The sequence below is a fragment of the Pseudorca crassidens genome, chromosome 10 (genome assembly GCF_039906515.1).
Source record: "Pseudorca crassidens isolate mPseCra1 chromosome 10, mPseCra1.hap1, whole genome shotgun sequence".
Lineage (NCBI taxonomy): Eukaryota > Metazoa > Chordata > Mammalia > Artiodactyla > Delphinidae > Pseudorca > Pseudorca crassidens.
This window is the reverse complement of record NC_090305.1, coordinates 80435438-80458185: the sequence shown is the minus strand read 5'-3', so window position 1 is coordinate 80458185 and position 22748 is coordinate 80435438. Positions and strand designations below refer to the sequence as shown.

The following is a 22748-nucleotide window of genomic DNA, read 5'->3' as shown; positions in this document are numbered from 1 at the left end:
GACTCTGCGTCAAGCATGTTACATGCTTTACATATGCCATCTCATTCCATCCTCCAAACAGTTCCATAGGGGCATTTGTTATTCTTGTTTTAGAGATGGGAAAATCTAGGCTGGACATGAGAGGTACTAGTTAAGAGGCTACAATGGACCCTTCACTCAAGTCTAAGTATCAGGACTGGGCTCACCCTACGTGCAAAATTTAAAAATGGGGGTCGGAGTGTGGGGGAGGATGAGCACAGGGTGGAGCTTGGTGTTCAGCCTTCCTCTCTATGGAAAGAAGCATCTCAGGATTTGTACCCGTGGAAAGGAATTCTACTGGAAGAGAAACCGAAGAGAGACTCCAAGAAGCAGGAAAATCCCTTTTCGTGCTCAAGCAGGAAAATCCCCTTTCGTGTGTTGAAACGTTCTGCTTCTTGTTCTCGGACACCTTCAAAGTTTATGGTCGGGTCGTCTGGCTAAAAGTAGTATGTAGTTCTCTGGCTAAAGGTAGTGTAAAAGGCTCTTATGTTTGAAAATCCTGCTTAATGTGGGAGTAAACATCAATAAGGCTTCGGAATGTACTTCTCTAAATTCAGCACCTCCTCAGCAGATTATCCAGAAAATAGAGGTCATTTGGTCCATGCCCTGCCCTTAGGCAACTATTATATCCCCAACTAATAAGTATTCGTGCCACTTAAAGAAAATTTTACACACACACACTTCAAAAACAAGCTCATGGCACCTTTATTTTAGTTGTCTTGTTTACTTTTAAGGCTTAACATGATAATTTTAGAAACTTGCGTAAGCTAATTTTAATTTTTAAAAGACCATGGGTGAACAACTGTTACATAGTGCGCCAAGTTGCTCATTTCTGAACAAAGATCAAAGAACTCTCGCGAGGAGCTTCAAGATGGCGGAAGAGTAAGACGCGGAGATCACCTGCCTCCCCACAAATACATCAGAAATACATCTACATGTGGAACAGCTCCTACAGAACACCTACTGAACACCGGCAGAAGACCTCAGACCCCCCAACAGGCAAGAAACTCCCCACGTACCAGGGTGGGGCAAAAGAAAAAAGAAAAAACAGAGACGAAAGAATAGGGATGGGACCCGCACCAGAGGGAGGGAGCTGTGAAGGAGGAAAGGTTTCCACACACTAGGAAGCCCCTTCGCGGGTGGAGACTGCGGGTGGCGGAGGGGGAAGCTTCGGCGCCGCGGAGGAGAGCGCAGCAACGGGTGCGGAGGGCAAAGCGGAGAGATTCCCGCACAGAGGATGGGGGCCGACCGGCACTCACCAGCCCGAGAGGCTTGTCTGCTCCCCCGCCGGGGCGGGCGGGGCTGCGAGCTGAGGCTCAGGTTTCGGTAGGAGCGCAGGGAGAGGACTGGGGTTGGCGGAGTGAACACAGCCTGCAGGGGGTTAGTGCGCCATGGCTGGCCGGGAGGGAGTCCAGGAAAAAGTCTGGAGCTGCTGAAGAGGCAAGAGACTTTTTCTTGCCTCTGTGTTTCCTGGCGCACGAGGAGAGGGGATTCAGAGCGCCGCTTAAAGGAGCTCCAGAGACGGGCGCGAGCCGCGGCTAACCGCGCGGACCCCAGAGACGGGCATGAGACGCTAAGGCTGCTGCTGCCGCCACCAAGAAGCCTCTGTGCGAGCACAGGTCACTCTCCACACCCCCCTTCCGGGGAGGCTGTGCAGCCCGCCACCGCCAGGGTCCCAGGATCCAGGGACAACTTCCCCGGGAGAACGCACGGCGTGCCTCAGGCTGGTGCAACGTCACAGCGGCCTCTGCCGCCGCAGGCTCGCCCCGCACTCCGTGCCCCTCCCTCCCCCCGGCCTGAGTAAGACAGAGCCCCCAAATCAGCGGCTCCTTTAACCCTGTCCTGTCTGAGCGAAGAACAGATGCCTTCCGGCGAGGCAGAGGAGGGGCCAGATCCTCTACACGCAGAGGAGGGGCCAGATCCAAAGCTGAACCCCAGGAGCTGTGTGAACAAAGAAGAGAAAGGGAAATCTCTCCCAGCAGCCTCAGAAGCAGCGGATTAAAGCTCCACAATTAACTTGATGTACCCTGCATCTGTGGAATACATGAATAGACAACGAATCATCCCAAATTGAGGAGGTGGACTTTGGGAGCAACGATATATATATATTTTTTTCCCTTTTTCTCTTTTTGTGAGTGTGTATGTGTATCCTTCTGTGTGTGATTTTGTCTGTATAGCTTTGCTTTTACCATTTCTCCTAGGTTCTGTCTGTCCTTTTTTTTTCGTTTTTACTTATTAAAAATTTTTTCTTAATTATTTTTTACTTTAATAAATTTATTTTATTTTATTTTTACTTTATTTTATTTTATCTTCTTCTTTCTTTCTTTGTTTCTTTTCCCGCTTTTATTCTGAGCCGTGTGGATGATAGGCTTTTGGTGCTCCAGCCAGGTGTCAGGGCTGTGCCTCTGAGGTGGGAGAACCAACTTCAGGACACTGGTCCACAAGAGACCTCCCAGCTCCATGTTATATCAAACGGCAAAAATCTCCCAGAGATCTCTATCTCAACGCCAAAACCCAGCTCCACGCAACAGCCAGCAAGCTACAGTGCTGGACACCTTATGCCAAACAAATAGCAAGACAGGAACACAACCCCATCCATCAGCAGAGAGGCTGCCTAAAATCATAATAAGGCCACAGACACCCCAAAACACACCACCAGACGTAGACCTGCCCACCAGAAAGACAAGATCCAGCCACATCCACCAGAACACAGGCACTAGTCCCCTCCACCAGGAAGCCTACACAACACACTGAACCAACTTTAGCCACTGGGGGCAGACACCAAAAACAACGGGAACTACGAACCTGCAGCCTGCAAAAAGGAGACGCCAAACACAGTAAGCTAAGCAAAATGAGAAGATAAAGAAACACACAGCAGATGGAGGAGCAAGGTAAAAAACTCACCAGACGAAACAAATGAAGAGGAAATAGGCAGTCTACCTGAAAAAGAATTCAGAGTAATGATAGTAAAGATGATCCAAAATCTTGGAAATAGAATGGAGAAAATACAATAAACGTTTAACAAGGACCTAGAAGAACCAAAGACCAAACAAACAGTGATGAACAACACAGTAAATGAAATTAAAAATTCTCTAGAAGGGATCAACAGCAGAATAACTGAGGCAGAAGAACGGATAAGTGACCTGGAAGATAAAATAGTGGAAATAACTACTGTAGAGCAGAATAAAGAAAAAAGAATGAAAAGAATTGAGGGCAGTCTCAGAGACCTCTGGGACAATGTTAAACGCACCAGCATTCGAATTATAGGGGTTCTGGACGAAGAAGAGAAAAAGAAAGGGACTGAGAAAATATTTGAAGAGATTATAGTTGAAAACTTCCCTAATATGGGAAAGGAAATAGTTAATCAAGTCCAGGAAGCACAGAGAGTCCCATACAGGATAAATCCAAGGAGAAACACACCAAGACACGTATTAATCAAACTATCAAAAATTAAATACAGGGGGGCTTCCCTGGTGGCGCAGTGGTTGAGAGTCTGCCTGCTGATGCAGGGGACACGGGTTCATGCCCCCGTCCCAGAGGATCCCACATGCCGTGGAGTGGCTGGGCCCGTGAGCCATGGCCGCTGAGCCTGCGCGTCTGGAACGGGAGAGGTCACAACAGTGAGAGGCCCGCGTACTGCAAAAAAAAAAAAAAAAAAATTTAGGGACTTCCCTGGTGGCACAGTGGTTGGGAATCCACCTGTAAACACAGGGGACACGGGTTCGATCCCTGGTCCGGGAAGATCCCACATGCCGCAGAGCAACTAAGCCTGTGAGCCACAACTGCTGAGCCAGCGCTCTGGAGCCTGCGAGCCACAACTACTGAGCCCGCATGCCTAGAGCCCATGCTCTGCAACAGAAGAAGCCAGCACAATGAGAAACCCGCGCACCACAGCAAAGAGTAGTCCCTGCTCACCACAACTAGAAAAAGCCCTCGCACAGCAATGAAGACCCAACTCAGCCATAAATAAATAAACAAGCACTCTTACTTTTAAAAAAAAATTAAATACAAAGAAAAAATATTAAAAGCAGCAAGGGAAAAACAACAAATAACACAAAAGTGAATCTCCATAAGGTTAACAGCTGATCTTTCAGCAGAAACTCTGCAAGCCAGAAGGGAGTGGCCAGACATATTAAAAGTGATGAAGAAGAAAAACCTACAACCAAGATTACTCTACCCAGCAAGGATCTCATTCAGATTTGATAGAGAAATTAAAGCCTTTACAGACAAGCAAAAGCTAAGAGAATTCAGCCTCACCAAACCAGCTCTACAACAAGTGCTAAAGGAACTTCTCTAGGCAGGAAACACAAGAGAAGGAAAAGACCTACAATAACAAACCCAAAACAATTTAGAAAATTGTAATAGGAACATACATGTTGATAATTACCTTAAATGTAAATGGATTAAATGCCCCAACCAAAAGACACAGATTGGCTGAATGGATACAAAAACAAGACCCATATATATGCTGTCTACAAGAGACCCACTTCAGACCTAGAGACACATACAGACTGAAAGTGAGGGGATGGAAAAAGATATTCCAAGCAAATGGAAATCAAACGAAAACTGGAGTAGCAGTTCTCATATCAGACAAAATAGACTTTAAAACAAAGACTATTAGAAGAGACAAAGAAGGACACTGCATAATGATCAAGGGATCAATCCAAGGAGAAGATATAATAATTGTAAATATTTATGCACCCAACGTAGGAGCACCTCAATACATAAGGTAAATACTAACAGCCATAAAAGGGGAAATCGACAGGGACGCAATCATAGTAGGGGACTTTAACACCCCACTTTCACCAATGGACAGATCATCCAAAATGAAAATAAATAAGGAAACACAAGCTTTAAATGATATATTAAACAAGATGGACTTGATTGATATTTATAGGACATTCCATCCCAAAACAACAGAATACGCATTTTTCTCAAATGCTCATGGAACATTCTCCAGGACAGATATTATCTTGGGTCACAAATCAAGCCTTGGTAAATTTAAGAAAACTGAAATCGTATCAAGTATCTTCTCTGACCACAACGCTATGAGACTAGATACCAAATACAGGGGAAAATCTGTAAAAAATACAAACACATGGAGGCTAAACAATACACTACTTAATAACCAAGAGATCACTGAAGAAATCAAAGAGGAAATCAAAAAATACCTAGAAACAAATGACAGTGAAAGACGATGACCCAAAACCTATAGGATACAGCAAAAGCATTTTGAAGAGGGAAGTTTATAGCAATACAATCCTACCTTAAGAAACAAGAAACATCTCAAATAAACAACCTAACCGTACACCTAAAGCTATTAGAGAAAGAAGAACCAAAAAAAAAACCCAAATTTAGCAGAAGGAAAGAAATCATAAAGATCAGATCAGAAATAAATGAAAAAGAAATGAAGGAAACGATAGCAAAGATCAATAAAACTAAAAACTGGTTCTTTGAGAAGATAAACAAAATTGATAAACCATTAACTAGACCCATCAAGAAAAAAAGGGAGAAGACTCAAATCAGCAGAATTAGAAATGAAAAAGGAGAAGTAACAACTGACTGCAGAAATGCAAAGGATCATGAGAGATTACTACAAGCAACTCTATGCCAATAAGATGGACAACCTGGAACAAATGGACAAATTCTTAGAAATGCACAACCTTCCAAGACTGAACCAGGAAGAAGTAGAAAATATGAACAGACCAATCACAAGCACTGAAATTGAAACCGTGATTAAAATTTTTCCAACAAACAAAACCCCAGGACCAGATGGCTTAACAGGCAAATTCTATCAAACATTTAGAGAAGAGCTAGCACCTATCCTTCTCAAACTCTTCCAAAATATAGCAGAGGGAGGAACACTCCCAAACGCATTCTACGAGGCCACCATCACCCTGATACCAAAACCAGACAAAGATGTCACAAAGAAAGAAAACTACAGGCCAATATCACCAATGAACGTAGATGCAAAAATCCTCAACAAAATACTAACAAACAGAATCCAGCAGCACATTAAAAGGATCATACACCATGATCAAGTGGGGTTTATCCCAGGAATGCAAGGATTCTTCAATATACACAAATCAATCAATGTGATACACCATATTAACAAATTGAAGGGGAAATCCATATGATCATCTCAATAGATGCAGAGAAAGCTTTCGAAAATTCAACACCCATTTATGATAAAAACCCTCCAGAAAGTAGGCATAGAGGGAACTTTCCTCAACATAATAAAGGCCGTATATGACAAACCCACAGCCAACATCATCCTCCATGGTGAAAAACTGAAAGCATTTCCTCTAAGATCAGGAACAAGACAAGGTTGCCCATTCTCACCACTATTATTCAACATAGTTTTGGAAGTTTTAGCCACAGCAATCAGAGAAGAAAAGGAAATAAAAGGAATCCAAATCGGAAAAGAAGAAGTAAAGCTGTCACTGTTTGCAGATGACATGATACGATACATAGAGAATCCTAAAGATGCTACAAGAAAACTAGAAGAGCTGATCAATGAATTTGGTAAAGTAACAGGATACAAAATTAATGCACAGAAATCTAGCATTCCTATACACTAATGATGAAAAATCTGAAAGTGAAATTAAGAAAACTCTCCCATTTACCATTGCAACCAAAAGAATAAAATATCTAGGAATAAACCTACCTAAGGAGACAAAAGACCTGTATGCAGAAAATTATAAGATACTGATGAAAGAAATTAATGATGATATAAAGAGATGGAGAGATATACCATGTTCTTGGACTGGAAGAATCAACATTGTGAAAAGGACTATACTACCCAAAGCAATCTACAGATTCAGTGGAATCCGTATTAAACTACCACTGGCATTTTTCACAGAACTAGAACAAAATATTGCACAATTTGTATGGAAACACAAAAGACCCCGAATAGCCAAAGCAATCTTGAGAAAGAAAAACGGAGCTGGAAGAATCAGGCTCCCAGACTTCAGACTATACTACAAAGGTACAGTAATCAAGACAATATGGTACTGGCACAAAAACAGAAATATAGATCAATGGAACAGGATAGAAAGCCCAGAGATAAACCCACGCATGTATGGTCACCTTATCTTTGATAAAGAAGGCAAGAATATACAGTGGAGAAAAGACAGCCTCTTCAATAAGTGGTGCTGGGAAGACTGGACAACTACATGTAAAAGAATGAAATTAGATCACTCCCTAACACCATACACAAAAATAAACTGAAAGTGGATTAAAGACCTAAATGTAAGGCCAGACACTATCAAACTCTTAGAGGAAAACATAGAACACTGTATGACATAAATCACAGCAAGGTCCTTTTTGACCCACCTCCTAGAGAAATGGAAATAACAAAAATAAACAAATGGGACCTAATGAAACTTAAAAGCTTTTGCACAGCAAAGGAAACCAAAAAGATGAAAAGACCACCTTCAAAATGGGAGAAAATATTTGCAAATGAAGCAACTGACAAAGGATTAATCTCCAAAATTTACAAGCAGCTCATGCAGCTCAATATCAAAAAAACGAACAACCCAATCCAAAAATGGGCAGAAGACCTAAATAGACATTTCTCCAAAGATACACAGATTGCCAACAAACACATGAAAGGATGCTCAACATCACTAATCATTAGGGAAATGCAAATCAAAACCACAATGAGGTATCACCTCACACCAGTCAGAATGGCCATCATCAAAAAATCTACAAACAGTAAATGCTGGAGACGGTGTGGAGAAAAGGGAACACTCTTGCACTGCTGGTGGGGATGTAAATTGGTACAACCACTATGGAGAACAGTATGGAGGTTCCTTAAAAAACTCTAAATAGAACTACCATACGACCCAGCAATCCCACTACTGGGCATATACCCAGAGAAAACCATAATTCAAGATGTTACATGCACCCCAGTATTCATTGCAGCTCTATTTACAATAGCCAGGACATGGAAACAACCTAAGTATCCATTGACAGATGAATGGATAAAGAAGATGTGGCACATAAATACAATGGAATATTACTACGCTATAAAAAGAAATGAAATTGAGTTATTTGTAGTGAGGTGGATGGATCTAGAGTCTGTCATACAGAGTGAAGTAAGTCAGAGAAAAACAAATACCATATGCTAACACATATATATGGAATCTAAAAAAAAAAAATGTCATGAAGAACCTAGGGGCAAGTCGAGAATAAAGATGCAGACCTACTAGAGAATGGACTTGAGGTTACGGGGAAGGGGAATGGTAAGCTGGGACAAGTGAGAGAGCTGCGTGGACATATATACACTACCAAACGTAAAATAGACAGCTAGTGGGAAGCAGCCGCATAGCACAGAGAATTCAGCTCGGTGCTTTGTGACCACTTAGAGGGGTGGGATAGGGAGGGTCGAAGGGAGGGAGACGCAAGGGGGAAGAGATATGGGGACATATGTATACGTATAGCTGATTCACTTTGTTATAAAGCAGAAACTAACACACCACTGTAAAGCAATTATACTCCAATAAAGATGTAAAAAAAACCAAAAAACTCTCTCCCTTGGCCCACACCACTGGGTATTTTGATACCTAATAGGATGTTACTGACAACTTAGAACTAGACTTTCTTGGACAATGAGATAGGCAACTAAAGTAAATCTTGGGCAAAGTATATGGAGGGTATATTTCAAAGTATATGGAGGGTATATTTAAACATTCAGGAGGATTTCTATGGGAATCTTCCCACTACTATCTCCTGTTCTCCTGGAAATTGACTGTCTTCTTTTTCAATATTCGTTCATGCCAATGGCCCCCTTGCCACAGTTACTTGGTTCTGGAAGTGGACTCCTCACCCAAGTGGAACCAATCACATCTCCCAGCCTGCCCCGGCCATTAGTGATTGGTCCAGAAATGGATGCAACTAAACCAATGAACCCCTTCACAGGGACCTGTGGACTGTAGGCCAACAGAGCTATGTCCTGTAGTGGTAGAAAGATGTCTGCAGCCATGTTCATTTTTTCAGTGTAGGGGAAAGAAGATAAAAGAGTGAAGCTAACATACATACAAAGATAAACAGAATATACTGAGATCCTCAGGGTGTTCAAGACACTGAATCTACTTCTTCCTGATCGTCAACTGTGTAACTTTTTCCTTCAGTTTAGTTGGATTCCAAGAAAAGGAAATTCTACTTCTGCTTAAACCAGCCTGGCTAATACTGAGGAAGAGTGAGAAGTATCTCATCTACTAAAAATTAAATATCAAGTTTTCAGATACAGGCTAGTTCCTGAAAAGATATTGAAACAAAGCACCCATGCTTATCTTCTTTTAGCATGCCCTGATTTTTCTATTTGTAGCATCACAGTGAATTTTATTGAGGGTGTGCAATTCAACCCATATGGCTAAACGTCAGCTCCTGTAAATATCATAACCAGAAATTCCTGGAGATAGATGTCATCCATCATACATAATTCACTGTGTTCTCTGAATTATAAGATGGGTAGAGTGTCTTCATTGCAAATTAGAAGCACCAACTCAAGGAAGCTTTTGAGAGAGGGGATTGATTCTAGGGAGCAAGGAATGTCTCACAGAGCCCACGGGCAAGGTACAGCCAAGACCTAGGAAGGGAGTGGAGCCAGGGGCCACCAAGTGGTCAGGACTTTCCCCCTTCCCTTGAGCCTGTGTGTCCCATTCATTATTCCTTCTTTCTCTGCAGACCATCTTTCTTTGCTTCTCAGATGGGAAACATGGCTGTTCCACAGTTCTCCGTGTTTCCAGGATGGCCAAATAGAAAACCATTTAGCCAGTCAACCTCTGTCTCAAATCTTTCTCCCAATCTCCTCTTTCAGCTTTTCTCATTACCCCCTCACATTCACAATTTCAAGAGTCAGTCTTCTGACTGGCCCCGCTTAGTTCAAGGGCCAACCCCTAGAGCAGTCGATCAGTCCGCCGTGGAAAGGGGGTGAGGTCTCAGTGAACACGTGGATGCTAGAGATAATCACTGAGGGAGAGGGTGGTACCGACAAGGTAGGGCTCTGGGTGGGGTGATCATTATGAATTGGGAGCCCCTCGAAGTTGTGTGCAAAGTAACTGTTGCTTATGCGGTGTTTACCATGTGCCCAACTCTCTTCTAAGCATTTTACATTTGAGAACCTACCTAACCCTCTAACAACTTTATGAGAAGGGTGCTCCCAGTATCCCCATGTCATAGAGGCGGCCGAAGCACAGACATTAGAGGCCTTGGCCAAGCTCATTCACTGACCAGAACCTTCTCTCTTAACCAGTATGCACACTACCATTACAAAATGCCTTCCCAAACATAGAGCCTCATTTCCCCATGGCCCCAATCCAAAGATCCAACATGCCCTTCACCCAGGACTTCACCTTTCTGCATCCTGACCTCTCTCTCTGCTGATCAGTCTTTATTAATTTGCCCTGGCTATGCAATTCACGTAAACTCTCGTTTAGACCTGTGCCAAATGATCCTGCGAGTTAACGATGATTCTCCGCAGTTCAGGCACATCAAAGAGTTTAAGTGACGTATCAAAGTTGACACAGCTAGTAAGTAGAAAGCCGAGTGCTTTAATTCCAAGTTTCACGTTCTTTCTTTTGAGTAGTCAGATGACAGGCAGTTACACCAGGACAAGACTGCCCCCAGCTCCTCCCTCCCTGACGGTTGCCCCTCCGGGAAACTGCTTTCTGTCTTGCACGAAAATTTGCTGTGCCTTCCCTTCAGTTTATCCAGAAGCCCAAAGGAAGCAAAAGCAGCAGGCAGAATGGGCTCCTGGAATTCTGAATCCCTTCCACTTTGATTTCCTTGGCATCTGGGAAAGAGGTGGTGGAGACCTAGGTGGTTCCGCCAGCAGCATTCTTATCCTCACATGCTTACAGAAGGCAAATGTTTGTCTTTTCTTCCTGGGAGAGAAGGGAGGCAAGTGCAAGGTGGCTTTCCTCTACCCGCAACCCTACCCTGTAATCTATCAGTTCAGTCACACCAACATCCAACGAACGAATCATCAGAGACGGCTGTGTGAGCCCTCACTGTGAACATCAGATACGCTGCCTTAAAGATCCATGAAGAGATCTGAATGCATTTTTTAAATGTGGTAGAAAAGACTTCTTAATCCCTGCTGAAACATTTTCCCAAATCCTCTCATGTTGACGTTAAAGAGTCCCCAAATTTCACCCAGGAATTAAGCCTAAGTTATTTAAATTGTGTGATTAGAAGTTGACATTGGAGCTTAAACAGGCAGCTTGTGGCATTAGTGCTGCTGTGATATTTGCCAGTTCTTTTGGCCACGTTTTGGGTAAAATTCCAAAATTCTTGAGCTGATTATATAAGACAAATACTATAGCTTTTAAAATAGAGGTAGAGGTCTGGGAGTGAAACACCATTGTTTTTTCAAGCTGTCATTTCAGTGGGGAGTTGCCATTTAAACCGCATTCTCTGCAGAAGCAAAATGACCATCTCATACCACGGTCCCATTGCAGGTATTAATGATGTGCCTAGGTGAGAAGTGACATCCACATATTTCCCTGATGGAAAAGTTCTGCTCCATACATTGCCAACAATCAGATAAAAGTAGAATCCTCTCCTACCAGAGAATGATAGCACCCCCAGCTTACAAATGAACGTTGTTGTACCTGGCATCTACCCTGTGTCCAAGCACATGGTAGAAATTTAGTTCAATTTTTGGCCTGCAAGAATGTGTGTAGGGAGCATCTCCCTGACTCTGGCCTTTGTAAGGCAGCTAAGAACCCAGAGGAATCTGAGTTCAAAGAAAAATCTAAATGCCAAGGGCGTTCATTCAAGGAAAAGGAAGTCCACCTAAATCAAAGAAGCTGAGGAAGTAAAACTAAGCCACTTAAGGACAGCTTCGAGTAAAAGGACCAATCCAGGAAACTACTAATATAATACCTGTGCCCAAAATGCCTTCTAATGTCTGTGAGGCTGCTTTTGAAATGTGTTTATAGTGGGGCTGCCATTGAAAACCCCTTTAGAAAGTCAGCCTAGATTGACAGAATGCTATTCCTTCTCAAGGCTTAAGTACTCAGAGTAGAAAAATGGCCTTGTTTTCCCTTGCAGACTTCAGTGGGTTTTTTTTTAATTTATTATTTATTTTATATATATATATATATATATATATATATTTTTTTTTGTCTTCATTGCTGAGCGCGGGCTTTCTCTAGTTGAGGCGAGCAGGGGCTGCTCTTTGTTGCGGTGCGTGGGCTTCTCACTGCGGTGGCTTCTCTTTTTGCAGAGCACGGGCTCTAGGCGCGCGGGCTTCAGTAGTTGTGGCTCTCGGGCTCTAGAGCGCAGGCTCAGTAGTTGTGGCGCACGGGCTTAGTTGCTCCGCAGTATGAGGGATCTTCCTGGACCAGGGATTGAACCCATGTCCCGTGCATTGGCAGATGGATTCTTAAGCCCTGCACCACCAGGGAAGTCCCCAGACTTCAGTTTTATAAGCATCTTTTTATGATGTCATTAGGAACTGTCCAAGTTCTGGGAGGAGTGGTCATTCTTTGGATTTTTCCAATATTCTCCTGCAGAAAGTTTGGTGGATGCCAGCTCTGGGCCAGAGTTATGGTATCTGTAATCACTGGGTCTTCTTCCAAAATTTCAAGACTGTGGAGTTAAAAGGCGTTGAGTGAGTCCCAAAGATGGGTGTGATGAAGGGACTGCACTTGATAGTAAGGCTGATTGGCAGGAGAGAACCCACTTCACAGACACAATGGTTTTTCTCTCCATCTCCATGGCAACTGCAGGGCCAGCAGCTGCCAGTAAAATCAAAGGTACACTTACCCAGCTCCTCCAATATCCCATATAGTTAGAAGGTTTGGGCCCCAGTACCAGGAGGAAAGATCAGTGTCCCAGCCTTCAGGCTGTTAGTATGTAACCTGTGCTGCTTGGCAGCCTTTAACATCAATTAACTTACCTCATTCTTCTCTTCACTCGTTAGAATGACCATGTTCAAAAGAAGAGGGGGAAGTATTTCGTGATCACGTTCAGTTATATAGACCTTCTTGGATTCATGGTTGCCTATTACATATTTCTCAGAAAAGAGCAAATAAAAGTGGCCCTGTCTCAGCCAACTCAACCCAGTGTCAAACGCTTCCTCATCCATCAGACTCTCAGCCTAAGGGTCACCTCCCCTGATTCTCTCAGGAAGAGATCACTTCTCATCTACTTCCATCAACCATCTACCTTGAAGACCTTTAAAGATCTTTCCTTAAAGATCTTTCCTTAAAGATCTTTCTCTCTGCTAGCTGTAAAGCTCCAGGACAGTTCGCATCCTTTCATCATGATCTCCCCACGCCTAACACTGTGCCAGGCAGAGTTTGGGTGGCAGTAAATATTTTCTAAGTGATGATGGCCCAGCAGCCCAGGGCCTTTGTCATAAAGGATACTCACGTTTTTGAGGCTCACATTTGTCCTCTGATTGAGCCCAAGAATGATAAAACGCCAGCCCACTGTGCAAAAGTTTCGAAGATACGAGTCTTGAGTATTGAAAGGAAAATAAGAGAATCTCAGGCATCTAAACTGCAAGAGGAATAACTTGGCTTTCTTAGAATTAGAAAAGCAATAAAAGTCAAAGCTCCTTTCTGTGACTCTAAATACCCTCCTCTCTCCTCTTCTCTTCCTTCCCTCCTCCCTCCCTCCTTCCTTCCTCTCTCTCACAGTCTCTCTCCCCCCTCTATCTCCCCGTCTCTTTCTCGCTCTTTGTCAAGTTCTTACGCTGCTTCCACTTGGTCCAACATGGACAATATGGCAACCACCCAAGAATCTATCTTTTTTTTTTTTTTTTTTTTTTAGCATAAGACTTCTCCACGTATAAGCCCTTTTGCATCAAGAATCGTCACGTCCAAGGGTATTTTAGCTCTAGTATTTACTTTTTTTTTTTTTTAACATCTTTATTGGAGTATAATTGCTTTACAATGGTATGTTAGTTTCAGCTTCACAACAAAATGAATCAGTTATATATATACATATATTCCCATGTCTCTTCCCGCTTGCGTCTCCCTCCCTCCCACCCTCCCTATCCCACCCCTCCAGGCGGTCACAAAGCACCGAGCTGATCTCCCTGTGCTATGCGGCTGCTTCCCACTAGCTATCTACCTTACGTTTGGTAGTGTATATATGTCCATGCCTCTTTATCGCTTTGTCACCGTTTACCCTTCCCCCTCCCCATAGTCTCAAATCCATTCTCTAATAAGTCTGTGTCTTTATTCCTGTTTCACCCCTAGGTTTTTCATGACATTTTTTTTTTTTTTAAATTCCATATATATGTGTTAGCATACGGTATTTGTCTCTCTCTTTCTGACTTACTTCACTCTGTATGACAGACTCTAGGTCTATCCACCTCATTACAAATAGCTCAATTTCGTGTCTTTTTATGGCTGAGTAATATTCCATTGTATATATGTGCCACATCTTCTTTATCCATTCATCCGATGATGGACACTTAGGTTGTTTCCATCTCTGGGCTATTGTAAATAGAGCTGCAATGAACATTTTGGTACATGACTCTTTTTGAATTATGGTTTTCTCAGGGTATATGCCCAGGAGTGGGATTGCTGGGTCATATGGTAGTTCTATTTGTAGCTTTTTAAGGAACCTCCATACTGTTCTCCACAGTGGCTGTATCAATTTACATTCCCACCAACAGTGTAAGAGGGTCAAGAATCTATCTTTATGATCTTACTGTTGCAGTTTCACCACTGATCGCAATCTCAACATCTCTCAGTTCAATTGCTTGAGTGATTAAATCCAGTTGATTGCTGGCCACTTCGTAGAATTAGCTGGATGACTTTAAGTCAGGTGCCCACATATTAGACATCTTATTTTTCTGCCACCCAGAATTGGCAAACCAATTCATGTTCCATGGGACCCAGGTGGAGTTCTACCCTGAGCCACAGGGACAGAGGAAATAACGCAGGCCTAAGCAATTCAACATGACATCACTGGCCATGGAAACTGGTTCAGGGTATGCACATAAGTCAGACTTCAGGTGAGGATTCTGAGATAAAAGATCCTCCATCTTCTGTGAGCATTACAGGAGGAGATGTTCACTCTTCCTTTAGATAGTGTGATGTGGTGTTGGGAGGTACAGATCTTTAGCAATCTTTTTGTCACATTAGAAGGAGCCAGACTGAGCATGAAGCCAGCCCAGAAGAACCCAAACCAAGTTTTGGAGGAAAAACTCAGTTATAATGATATTATCTGACTCCTAATTCCAGTCTTGTCTGAAGCTGGTTTTACCCCAGGACATTTTCAAACCTATACATTCCTTCATTGTTTAAGCCAGTTCGAGTGGATTTTTCTGTCACTTGCAAAAAAAAAAAAAGTCAAACTGATTTGATTTGCCACTCACCTGCTCATTTATGGAGCTGGGCTGCAGAGAGCACATTCATGTTTGAAGTGGGAAATGATTCTTTGAGAAGGTGATTGATCCAAACTCTATTCATCTGAGGCACCTGGACAACTCAGAGGTATGAAGTTGGCTAAAGCATGTTGCCATTACAACTGAACTCTCAAGGAATGAAAAAATAGAGAGTTCAGTTCTGATACTGAATTGCTTTATCTTCTCTTCTAAGGAATTTTAATCATGTTTTTCATCACTTGTTTAATTTTTTTTTCAATTTTTCTTCAAAACAGTTAACTATTCTTCTTAGAAATAGCCACAGGCTGTGTTTGAAACATCTCAAATGAGCTCCTTTTGAATTATTCATGTGAAAAAATCTCTATAGATATCCAGAAATAGGGTGCTTTTCTGTCTCCTCAGCTTAAAAACAACTGGCTGCATTTTGCTGAAAAGAAAAACTGTTTGAATTGAGACCGGATTTGAAGAACATCACCCCATTTTTCTTTCCGTAGATCACATTTGCTGGAGAAAACTTGGGTGGGGGGAATAGAACTATAATAAAATATTTGCCTCTTTCTTACTATATGTTTATGTATGTGTTTCTTACCTGTTAGAGATTATAAATAACTAGAAGGCAGGCAGCTGTCTACTCAACCCAGCTGAACCATTTTTCTAGCACGATGCCACAATATCTGGGCAAATGTCACTAGTGGTAGATGTCAGCAGAGCTCTGGACTGTGTTTACTCCTCTGCTCATTCCTTTCTCTTTCTTTACAAGGAACGCAAATTTCCCAAGTTTGTATCCAAAGAAATGGAAAACATGTACATTGAAGAGCTGAAGTCATCCGTCAACCTGCTCATGGCTAATTTGGAGAGCATGCCAGTTTCCAAAGGCGGCGAGTTCAAGCTTCAGAAACTCAAACGCAGCCACAACGCTTCCATCATCGACATGGGTGAGGAGAGTGAAAACCAGCTCTCCAAGTCAGACGTCGTGTTATCTTTCTCCCTGGAGGTAAAAGCCCTAGACCCTTGAAAGTTTCGCAGGCAGGACGTGGGTGATGAGATGCCTCACAATCAGCTTGTTTTCCTCCTTGCACCCCAGGAGCAGTTATTAAAATAACAGCTTACTAAGCGTAGCTCAGCTAATCGGCAAGTAATTTCCCATCTCCAGGAGACCATACTTTTTCCTTAGGAAATGTAGTCCTAAGAACCACTTACTAAATTTAATGTTGGATTACTTTCCCCAACTTAAAGCAGCCCTTAAGGGTTTTGTAAATACCTTGTGCAATTTAGAGAGTTTAACATTTTGGCAACCTGTGTTACAAAAAAAGCAATCTAGTATCATTTCATGGTGGGTTGTCAATTTTCTCTCCCATTCTCTCTCCCTCTGGCTGCCCCATTAGAGAGTCCCTTGTTGCAGTGGAGACTCTTTTAGTTTGTCTCATCACCCCAAGAAAGAACCCATTTTGGCCAGAACTGTGGCAGAAGGCTCAACATGTCAATATTTCTCTGTAACTTTTACTCACATGTTTGTTTATCATACGTATAATCTAAGGAGTAGATCTGATCTAACCACGTCAGAATTATTGAAAACTGGTTCAGTATGCACATTTCCTGTGCCACCCAGAACTGTTGACCCAGAGCTCTAGAGGATGAGAATATAAAATGGTGCAGTCACTTTAGAAAACAGTTTGGTGGTTTCTCAAAAAGCTAAACATAAAATTACCATGTGATCCAGCAATTCCACTCTTAGATATCTACCCAAGAGAGATGAAAACACGTCACCACAAAGACTTGCTTACAAATGTTTATAGCAGCATTATTCATATAGCCCAAAATGGAAACAACCTAAATGTCTATCAGCTGGTGAAAGGGCAAAATGTGGTTCATCCATATGATAGAATACGCTTCACCAATTAAAAGGAACAGGCTACCGATACATGCTTTGATTTAGATGAACCTCCAAAACATTATGCTTAGTGAAAGAAGCCAGACACAAGAGGCCACATATTGTTTGATTCCATTGATATGAAATGTCCAGAAAAGGTAAATATCCAGAAACAGAAAGTAGGTTAGTGTTGCCTGGGGCAGGAGGTAGAAACAGACATAAGGGACCTTATTGGGGGAGATAAAACTGTTCTGAAACTGATTTATGATGATGGTTTCTACAACCTAGTAAATTTATTTATTTATTTTTAATATTTATTTATTTGGTTGCACCAGGTCTTAGTTGCGGCAGGCGGACTCCTTAGGTGTGGCTTGCAGGCTCCCTAGTTGCAGCACATGGACTACTTAGTTGCAGCTCGCTAGCTCCTTAGTTGCGGCACGTGGCCTCCTTAGTTGTAGCATGCGAACTCTTAGTTGTGGCATGCATGTAGGATCTAGTTTCTCAATCAGGGGTCGAACCCAGTCCCCCTGCATTGGGAGTGTGGAGTGTTCACCACTGCGCCACCAAGGAAGTCCCTAAATCACTGTATTGTACACTTGAAATGTGTGAATTATATGATATGTAAAATATGCCTCAATAAAATTGTCAGGAATAAGAGCTCTAGGCAGAGTATAGCCCTGGAATGTGCATTTTAATGAGCTGCCCAGGTACTTCTTACACTCCAAAGTTTGAGAACCATTCGTAGCATATGAAAGCTCAACCCCAAAAGGATTTTATGATAATCCAACATTTAGGGAAACCAAGAGAATAGATCCGATTTCTATAGATTTAATTAAAATTTGTAAAGACTAAATTAATATTTGAGAACATCATTAAGGCTTGCTGTGAATTAACTGCAGGTAATTTGTTTTACTGTGCTCAGTTCAGATTGAGATAGTCACATTACAGGGTTTTCAACATGTATTTTGCAGGTGGAAGAGGCAGTATTCCATTAAATATAGAGCACTTGGTGTGTGAAAAACTCATCAGTGTAATTTCACACAAACTTCCTTTCTTTTTTTTTTTAATACCGCCACCTGAGATACTGAATGCTTTTCCTTAGGTGTCTTTGGATTTGATTACTGCCAATTAAAGGTGGCAATTTATTTCCTACTGCCTCTTGTCTTCCTCCTGAAAGGTGGGGGGGGGGGGGGACGTGGTTTATTGATATTCATGGAGCTTTTAAATCTGCAATTTTCTAATTCTTCGTCAGTACTCAATATTACACAGCTGATTATCTAAAATATAGATGTGGGTGAGTCCCCAACCATACTGCCAGACGTACATGATTCAAACAGGCTGTAACTTGGAAGTACAAGTACCGAATGAAATGCTCTAGGGTTCCCAAATACTGTTTAATTAGAACACTAAATTGCACATCATGCTAAACCAGCCAGCAAAAAGCATTGAGTATCTATTTGTGAATGTGTTTTGGCAGACACAGTTAGGGGGATAAAAAGAGAGAGAGAGAGGCCTGTCACAGCATCAGGGCAGACTAGGTTTGAATTGGCAGGTTGGTACAAGACTTATTTTATGTAATTATAGAATTGCATGGCTAGAAGGGACAGCAGAGAATAGTTACCTGGAGTAAGAGAACTGAGGTCCAGGATTACAAGTGACATGGCCCTGGGTGGGTGGAGTGCTCTGATGAAAACTAATAGGTATTTGTAGAATCCTTCACCATCATTCACTCAGTGAATCCTCACAACAGTCTTTCAAGGCATTTGCAGATGTGGAAACGAAGCCTTGGAGTGGTTAAGAACCTAGCAAATGATTACACAGCTAGTGAAAATGCAGATTCGGGATTTGAACGCATCTTTAAAATTCTAAAAATCGTCTTCTTTCTCCAGTGCCTCTCATTTCTTTTCATTTGATGGTTCTTTCCACCCAGTGTAAAAATTTCAATTACATACATCATCTCATATGATCCTCACACAATGGCCATGGAGAGAGAGAGAAGACGTATCGTTATCCCCACTATACAGATGAGGAAACTGAGGCTCAGGAGATTTGAAAGAAAAGTACAGTGACTTCCAGGTCAAGATCTGCCCAACATCACATGAGTAGTACCCTGGCTCAGCAGCATCAATATTCACATCATCAGGGAAATGGTTAGAAATGAAAAGTCTTACATACACACACTACTATATATAACATAGATAACCAACAAGGACCTACTGTATAGCACAGGGAGCTCTACTCAATATCCTAGGATAACCTATATGGGAAAAGAATCTGGAAAAGAATGAATATATGTATATATACAACTGAATCACTTTGCTGTACACCTGAAACTAGTACAACATTGTAAATCAACTATACTCCAACACAATTTTTTAAAAAAAGAAAGAAAATGAAAAGTCTTAGACTCCACCCCAGATCTCCTTGTCAGCAACTCGGGAGGTGAAGCCCAGCCGTGTCTGGTTTAACCAGCGCTCCAGGCGATTCTGATTCACACTAAGTTTGAGAACCCCTGGGCTATTAAGCAGCAAAACTGACCTGTGAATCCTGATTCAATGCCAGCCCTGTTGTACTTCCTTGCATCAAGCCCATTAAAAAGCGTACATTTTTTGCACACCACATCCTTCTTGTGTAATGCCATTACCTCTTTTGGAGTACAATCCAGTAATTTTTTTTTTTAATATACCTTCGTCTTTAGAGATCTCTGATTGTGAGTCATTTGTTTCCGATTTTTAAATCATTGTCTCTCTCCTCTCCTCCCCTCTGTCCCGTCCTCTCCTCTCTTCTCCCTTCTCTCTGATGAGCAGCACCTACCACTAAATATGAAAATAGCAGGTGATTGAATGGAGTTTGAGGGTAGTGGTGGGAAATGCCAGGAATTATAAATGATATAACTTGTTCCATCAAAACACCAGCCTTTTCCCTCAGTCTAGACAGAGAGTATGCAACTGCAGGCTTTTTTTTTTTTTTTTTTTTTGACCCAACAATGTTGGCCTGCACAGAGTTTGTGTATTTTATTTCTCCCCTTTAAAATTATTGTCAAAATTTCAAAATCAGATTTCTGACTTTGATTCTGATTCATATTTCCATTTCCCAGTAAGAGAAATTGGAGTCTTTGGCAACTCTGGACTGGAGTAAAACAAGGCAACAGTGGGCTGCAACTGAGTAGCAACTGCTCCCTTAAATGGAGTGCTCCCGTTTGCCACAGTCCCCACTACTCCCTGTTGTATCTCTGACTCTCATGCTAAATGGTACTTGCCCTTTATCTTAGCAGTTGTGTTATCACTTATTTTATTGTAAAGAGGAAAGTAAATTCCTTGGCCTATGTGTCCATCACGTTCTGAGTTAAAAGCTAGACTATATATATTTTTTAAATAGGAGAGTCTATTTCTTGTGGAAATGAAAAATCATCTTGTGTGTGTGTGTGTGTTTAATTTTTATTTTTTTATTTATTTATTTTTGGCTGTGTTGGGTCTTCGGTGCTGCGCACGGGCTTTCTCTAGTTGCGGTGAGCGGGGGCTACTCTTCGTTGTGGGCGCACAGGCTTCTCCTTGCGGTGGCTTCTCTTGTTGCAGAGCATGGGCTCTAGGCGCGCGGCCTTCATAGTTGTGGCACACGGGCTCAGTAGTTGTGGCTCATGGGCTCTAGAGCACAGGCTCGGTAGTTGTGGTGCACGGGCTTAGTTGCTCCGTGGCATGTGGGATCTTCCCGGACCAGGGCTCGAACCCGTGTCCCCTGCATTGGCAGGCGGATTCTTAAGCCCTGTGCCACCAGGGAAGTCCCCATCCTATGTGTTTAACACAGAAAAGAGTAGCCCGTTTCATATAACCTTTCTAGCTCCTATGAGCATCTGAGTTAGTGAACTTTGTCTTTCCATCTGCAAGGCAATGAGATACACTATAAAGAATTGTATCTTCCTGCTGGACTTGTCCCAGCATAGCTGGTAGAAACCTGAAAGAAACCATCAGATACCAGTTGGGATTTTTGTAACTTCTTATGTATATACTTTCCCCGGGTGATGCTGCCCATAGACTTTGGCAATAACCTCTGCTGTGTGTGACTCTGTTTCCAGGTGGTGATCATGGAAGTCCAAGGCCTCAAATCTTTAGCTCCAAATCGCATTGTATATTGCACGATGGAGGTGGAAGGAGGAGAGAAACTACAGACCGACCAGGCCGAGGCTTCAAAACCAACGTAAGTTATGTTTCTCCGTGGTTCGTCTTCCAGAAGATTCTTCTCATTGGCACCATTTTGGCCAACTGCAGATTAAAGGTTTGGTTTTCCCAGAAGGTTATATGAGACATACACCTTGTTTATTTTCCAAACAAAATGACTTGACTACATTTTTATTTGGCAGCCTTAATAAGGTTTCCAACTCCTTCAGAGAGGAGAACAGAAGGACATTTAAGACACAGCCTCCTTTCTGGAGGCTCTATGTATCACCTTAGAGAGTTTAGTCACAACCTGCAGGCTTCAATAGGATGTGTGGGAGACTTTGATAGAAATCTGTTTTCATTATATTTACCAAATAATATTTGGTTTATGGTATGTACAGTTTTTTTTCAAAATCTTTCTCTGTGCCACAGTTATGACTGTATCAGCAAAGCAGTATGTTACATTAGGCACAATCTATTAATTTGTTAGGTCAACACATATTTGTCAAATGCTCACTGTGCCTGTGTACAGGGTGCCATTGAACAGCGGAAAGGAAGATAGTCCCTGTTGTTGCCCTACAGAGGTTATAGTTGAGTGGGGGAGCAGAAACATAATTGCACAAATTTATAGTTACAAATAGATATGAATGCTGAGAAAGAAAGAGTGCTTTGTGAGGAGACAGCAGGGGGACCTGAGCCAGTTTGTGGAGACAGAGTAGGAGCAGGCCTTCTTGAGGAGTTATGAGACATTTGGTCTAATATTTAAAAGTTGAGCCAAAGGGGTTGGGAGTAGAAAGAACATTCCAGGCAGAGTCAGCTTGTGCAAAGGCCCTGTGGTCAGCAGAGACCCTGTGGCAAGGAGGCATTGAAAGAAGGCCAGTGGGGCTGGAGTCCAGAGAACGAGGTATGCCATAAGCTACCAGTGAGGCAGGAAGGGGCTACACCATGAAGGACCTTGCTAGGCCCCGGAGAGGAAGGACGGGCATGTATGATTAGATATGTGTTCTGAGAAGATTACTCTGACTGCAGTGGAGAAGGCCAGAGTCGATGCAGGAGACCAGTTAGTATTCTATTGCATTGGTTCCCAGGAGCGATGATGATGAGAGTCAATAGACTCTCAGGCTGCAAAAATTCTTGAGAGATCGCCACTCTCTTTCCTCCCTCCCCGCTGCCTCTCTCCTTTTCTTTTCTGTCTCAATTAAGCCGGCCGAGGCTAATGAGCATCTTTTTTTATTGTTGTTAATTCAGAAGAAAGTCATAAAAAGGATAACCCATGACGGCAGCTCACTGCCTCTCCTCCCTCAAAGCACTAGGAGATGTTTGGCAGAACAGGAATACCGTACCAGGATGT

At 42.4% G+C, this 22748-nt stretch overlaps 1 protein-coding gene across 25 annotated transcripts in view; it reads left to right on the top strand.

The window, feature by feature from the left end:
* CADPS (calcium dependent secretion activator) overlaps positions 1-22748 on the top strand; it is an 804945-nt gene that overhangs the window by 531351 nt on the left and 250846 nt on the right. For all 25 annotated transcript variants that reach the window (XM_067755076.1, XM_067755075.1, XM_067755054.1 and 22 more), the window contains 2 exons: positions 16134-16367; positions 21316-21437. In XM_067755076.1, the coding sequence (XP_067611177.1) occupies positions 16134-16367; positions 21316-21437 (356 nt within the window). The remainder of the gene's footprint in view (positions 1-16133; positions 16368-21315; positions 21438-22748) is intronic.